Here is a 6,344-nt window from a genome sequence, read left to right as displayed (position 1 = left end):
ACACACACACACACACACACACACACACACACACACACACACACACACACACACACACACACACACACACACACACACACATATATATGTATATATGTATATATATGTATATATATATATGTATACATATATATATATATATATATATATATATATATATACATACATATACCAAAGGCCTTTTCCCCCTTACAGGGAGGGTAGCCAAAAATAAAAAGGCATAGAAACTACTCCCACTCATTCCATTCCCTACATATTACACCCTCCTCCCTCCCTCTTATCTTGGCACCTCCTGGATGACGGGTCATCCCTGCATCCTGTCCTCTGCCCTGGGTCAGAAGCAGTGTCGCAAGACACAGCACATCCACAGCAAGGCCGCTTCATATATTCGACGACCCCCCTCTCCATCCCCTCATGCAGAATAAGAGAAGACGGGGAGAAATACTTTTGGGCTGTGTCAATTTTTTTCTCATACATACTTCCTCACCCCCCACCCCCCACACACTCCCCCTCATGCACCACAGCATCATCCATATACAACCCTTCTCCATTCACCCCTATCTTCTGTCTTCTCCCGTCCTTCCTCAACAGACATACCTCTCTTTTGTAATGCCCCTTTCACCCCATCCATCCATCTCATCCTAGGACGCCCCCTCATATTCACCCCTTCTACCTCCGCCTTCCACACCTCTTTTACTAATCTTTTTTCACTCATTCTTTCCATGTGTCCAAACCATCCTAATACTCTTTCATCAACCCTATCTCCCAGCTCCCTTTCCACCCTTGTTCTCCTCCTCACCTCCTCATTTCTCACTCTATCTCCTAGTAACCCCTATCATACTTCTAATACATTTCATCTCAAACACATTCAAACTTCCTCTCTCTTCCTCTCTCATGCTCCTTGTTTCTGCCCCGTATAGTGCTGTTGGCACAATTACTCCTTCATATAACCTCCTCTTAGCATCCATTCTCAGATATATATTTCTCATTACACTTTTTAATCCACCAAGGCATTTAATCGCTTCTCTCAATCTACATTCTACCTCCACCCCCACTCCTTTCTTTCCTGCCACATTCGCATCAAAGTATCTAAAACTATCCATTTCCTCCAGTCTCTCACCCTTAATGCTCACTTCCAGCCTGCTGTCACTCTCTCCCCTTGTACATCTCATTACCTTACTTTTGCCTGCATTTATCTTCAGCTTCCTTCTTTCACACACCTTCTCAAACTCTGTCACTAACTTCCTCAATCCCTCCTCTGATCCTACTACAAGCGCAGTATCAACACCAAACAACAACTGGCTTATTTCCCACTTTTCTCCATTTTCTTTTACCATCTCCAACCCCCGACCCACTACCCTTGCATTCACCTCTCGCACCACCCATCCATGTATAGATTGAACAGCCAGGGTGACATAACACATCCCTGACAAAGTCCCACCTTTACCTCAAACTATTCATTCTCTCCATTTCTAATCCTAATACAAGCTCTACTACTCTCGTAAAAACTCTTGACTGCTCTTAACAGCTTTCCTCCTATCCCATATATCTGCAGTACCTCCCACAGTTCCTTCCTGTCTATCCTGTCGTAAGCCTTTTCCAGATCCACAAAAAGCCCAAAAAACATCTTTACCTTTTCCTACCTGTCCTAAAATCACACTGTTCCTCTCCTAATCCTCTCAATCAAGACCCTCCCATAAGCCTCCCCAACTACACTCAACAAACTGATCCCTCTGAAACTACTACACTCACACTTATCCCCCTTTTCTCTTACAAAGCGGAACTATACAGGCACTCCTCCAGTCCTCCAGCACTCTACCCTCTCTTAAACAAACATTAAATAACCTCACCAACCAGTCCACCATAACTGTACTTCCTTTCTTCAGACATTGTGCATGGCATCCATCCAACCCAGGTGCCTTACCTGCTCCCATCATCTTAACAGCTCCTTTCACTTTATCTTTCCCTATTTCTCCTCCATTTTCCTCACTAATCACTCTCATTTTCTTAGCGTTTCCCACTGCAATTATCTTTCCCTACCTATCCTCCTTAACATTTAACAACTCCTAAAATACTCTGCCCACCTTCCTCTCACTGCCTTCTCTTTCATTATCTTCTCTCCATCTGCACCTTTTACCTTTTCTTCTCTACTTGTTTCACCTCCTTTTCCTCTTTTAATTTCTTTCCAAAACATCTTTTTATTACTTCAATTTTTTTGTCATACTCTTACCCCATTTCACATCTGCTCTCCTCTTTGCTTCCTTTATCTTATGCTTCATTTCCCTTCTCTTTACTTAGTACCTCTCATACGATTCCCTCGTCCTAATTAATAGCCAGTTTATGAATGCCTGCTTCTTCTCTTCTACACCCTTCTTTGTTTCCTCATTCCACTATTCACTACCCTTCTTTCTATTTCCTCCCACCCTCTTTGTTCCACACACCATCTTTGCACACCTTATGACTCCCTCCTTGAACCATCCCCATTCCTCCTCCACACCTAGTTCTACTCTATCCTTCACTCCCTCCCACTCCTCTCTCAGCTTCTTCTTATACTCATTCTCCTTTTCTTTCTCATTTAAGCAGTTCACTCTAAGTACCTTCCTACCTTCTGCCCTTGTCCTCTTTCTCTACTTATTCTCCACTCTCAATTTACCTTTCACCAGAAAATTATCTTATATTCCCCCACTCTCTCCCCTTAGAACATGTACATCCTTAAATCTTCCTACCATACTCCTGGTCACCACTATATAGTCCATTAACGCTCTATCTGTCACCCTTCCATCCACCACCCTCTCCCATGTGTACTTATGCTTGACTTTCTTCCTAAACATTGTATTTGCTATCATCAACTCTCTTTCAAGACACATCTCTACCATCAATTCTCCACTACGATTTTTACCTGGAACTCTATACTTCCTAATCACTCCGTCTATTGGTTCGTTTCCTACCCTAGCATTAAGGTCTCCCAATACAACTACATTGTCATTTCTCCCTAATCCCTCTATGTACTCATTTATATCTACCCAAAAATCCTCCTTTTCCTCTACGCTCTTCTCACTACCAGGCCCATACGCACTTACAAAAACCCACATCTCCCTTCCCAGCTTCGTATTCATCCACATCAACCTTGATGAAACTTCCTTCCACCCCACTACACGCTTACTTATTTCTACTCTTACTAGTATAGCCACCCCTTCTTTCCCTCGTCCCCTTTTTACTCCTGAGTACCTCCCAGTTACACTCCCAAACTCACACTCGCCCTTCCCTTTCATTTTAGTGTCACTCAAAGTCAGCACATCCATCTTTCTTCTCGCAAACATACTGCCTATCTCTTCCCTTTTAGTCTCATCTGTACCATATATATATATATGTATATATATACATACATACATATCACAGGTGAGAAATGTAGTAACACATTTATAAATCACAACTAACACCACAGTCGGACGAAAGAAAAAGTTGCGTAAGCGGAACTATATATTTCGATTGCTACCTGCAATCCTCTTCAGTAGTACAAAGTGGCAGGGAGGAGGCTATCTTAAGTAGCAACCTCTTACAAAAGAAAGGGAACATGAGAAAATAAAAAACATCACTGCCCCAACCCTAGTTGACCTGAGGCTGACACGAGGTCGGGTCAGGGGGAGGGGGAGGAAGCTTGTTGACAATATTTTTGGTGATGAATAGTCCTGAAATGATGTCTGGGGTCCATTGACCCTTGGAAATATTCATCGTGGGCAGATAATCAATTAATGTTGATTCCACCATTTTCCTTCTGAACCCACACCCTGATTTATAAATGAGATCAGATTTCTCCCAGTCCATCCGGTGATTAAATTTATTAACGTGTTGAAACACTGCTGAATTTATTTGGCCATATCTAATCGACCTTTTGTGTTCATTTAATCTTGTCGGTAGGTCTCTTCCCGTCTGGCCAATGTATGAAAGGTCACAATCTTTACATGGAAGGGAGTAAACACCTGGGATATGTTCTTCCTTCAACCTCTGGTGAACATTAACAACTTTTTTATTAATAGTATTAGGGTAGTTATGAATTAAATTTACTTTCTCTTTGGGAAGAAACTTGGACAATTGACTGATGGACTCTGAGAAGGGGATGACTAGGGGATTTTAAGTTAAAGAAAGTTAAAGAAAGTTAAAGAAAGAGAGACAAAATCCCCTAGTCATCCCCTTCTCAGAGTCCATCAGTCAATTGTCCAAGTTTCTTCCCAAAGAGAAAGTAAATTTAATTCATAACTACCCTAATACTATCAATAAAAAAGTTGTTAATGTTCACCAGAGGTTGAAGGAAGAACATATCCCAGGTGTTTACTCCCTTCCATGTAAAGATTGTGACCTTTCATACATTGGCCAGACGGGAAGAGACCTACCGACAAGATTAAATGAACACAAAAGGTCGATTAGATATGGCCAAATAAATTCAGCAGTGTTTCAACACGTTAATAAATTTAATCACCGGATGGACTGGGAGAAATCTGATCTCATTTATAAATCAGGGTGTGGGTTCAGAAGGAAAATGGTGGAATCAACATTAATTGATTATCTGCCCACGATGAATATTTCCAAGGGTCAATGGACCCCAGACATCATTTCAGGACTATTCATCACCAAAAATATTGTCAACAAGCTTCCTCCCCCTCCCCCTGACCCGACCTCGTGTCAGCCTCAGGTCAACTAGGGTTGGGGCAGTGATGTTTTTTATTTTCTCATGTTCCCTTTCTTTTGTAAGAGGTTGCTACTTAAGATAGCCTCCTCCCTGCCACTTTGTACTACTGAAGAGGATTGCAGGTAGCAATCGAAATATATAGTTCCGCTTACGCAACTTTTTCTTTCGTCCGACTGTGGTGTTAGTTGTGATATATATATATGTATATATATATGCATATATATGTATATGTATGTATATATATGTATATATATGTGTGTGTATGTGTGTATACACAGTATATATATACTTATATATATATATATATATATATACATATATGTGTGTGTGTATGTGTGTGTATACACATGCATATATATCTACACACATATATATATACATATATATATACATGTATATATATATATATATATATATATATATATATATATATATATATATATATATAAGTAAAAAGGCGATACTGGAGTCCATAGAAACGACAGTTGGGTTTAAGTACATTGCAGGTAAGAAGAAACGAACACCTTTTTGGAATGACAAAATGCAGAAGGCAGTCAAGGACAAGAATGATGCTTTCAGGGAATGTCTTAAAAGAGAGGATGGAAAACAGTAGAAGAAACTGCGTGAGACGTAAGAATGCAGCAAAAAGGCCGAAGAGAAAAGTCGTGGGGGAGAAATGGGAAAGAATTGGCAGAGCCCTGGAAGAGGACTTCCATGGAACAAAAAAGCTGTTGTACTCAATGACTAAAGGATATAGAAAGGTTAACAAAGAGAAGAGCTATTCACTGAAAGATAACCAGGGCAACCTACTAACAGAACCAGAAGACGTTGATAGACGATGGAATGAGTATTTTGAGAGCATGTTGAACACACCCAGGGAGGACTCCGATATGAACACAAACGATGACGATGATGGCGAGGAAAATCAGGTTGGAGATGAAGATATTACAGAGGAGGAAGTTATGATTTCACTCAAGCTCATGAGAAACAACAAGGCGGCCGGGACTGACGATATTCCTGCTGAAATATACAAATATGGAGGACAACATACCATCTACTACCTAATATGGATTTGCAACATGACGTGGAAAACAAAGAAGATAACCATGGAATGGGGATCTGCAGTGATATATCCAGTTCATAAAAAAAGGAGATCGTACATATTGCAACAACTACCGAGCAATCTCTCTGCTACCACATGCCGGCAAGATATACGAGAGGATCCTTGAGAGGAGACTGAGAACATAGTTATGTAGAGCAGACACTTCACGAAGCACAACATGGTTTTCGCTCCTATCGAGGAACGACAGACCTCAGGTTTGCCTTGAAGATCATGCTGGAGATGTCATGGGAATTCAACTATCCAAGACATCTAGCCTTCTTAGACCTGGAGAAGGCCTTCGACCGAGTGCCAAGGAAAGAGCTGTGGAAAGCACTTCGACGCGTTGATCATGGGATTCCGCGGACACTGAGAAGAGCAATTTGCAGCCTATATGAATCGAACAAGGCAATTGTACGACCCATCGGAGACAAAACTGTCTGGTTCAACGCTGGATAAGGAGTGAGACAAGGATCAGTCATCTCTCCCCTTCTCTTCATACTCCTGATGGACCATATCATCAAGAGTATAGAGAATACGGAACTCGCCAAGAGACCG

The 6,344-nt window shown here is 41.3% G+C and overlaps 1 protein-coding gene across 1 annotated transcript; it reads left to right on the top strand.

The window, feature by feature from the left end:
* Window positions 1-5,253: 5,253 nt before the first annotated feature.
* LOC143025818 (uncharacterized) lies at window positions 5,254-5,916 on the top strand. The gene has a single exon (XM_076185830.1). The coding sequence runs from the start codon at window positions 5,254-5,256 to the stop codon at window positions 5,914-5,916; it is 663 nt and encodes a 220-aa protein (XP_076041945.1).
* The last annotated feature ends 428 nt before the right edge of the window (window positions 5,917-6,344 follow it).

The sequence above is a fragment of the Oratosquilla oratoria genome, chromosome 5, assembly GCF_046742065.1.
Source record: "Oratosquilla oratoria isolate Oo_2021 chromosome 5, ASM4674206v1, whole genome shotgun sequence".
NCBI classification, from domain to species: domain Eukaryota; kingdom Metazoa; phylum Arthropoda; class Malacostraca; order Stomatopoda; family Squillidae; genus Oratosquilla; species Oratosquilla oratoria.
This window is presented reverse-complemented; position numbering and strand designations above follow the sequence as displayed.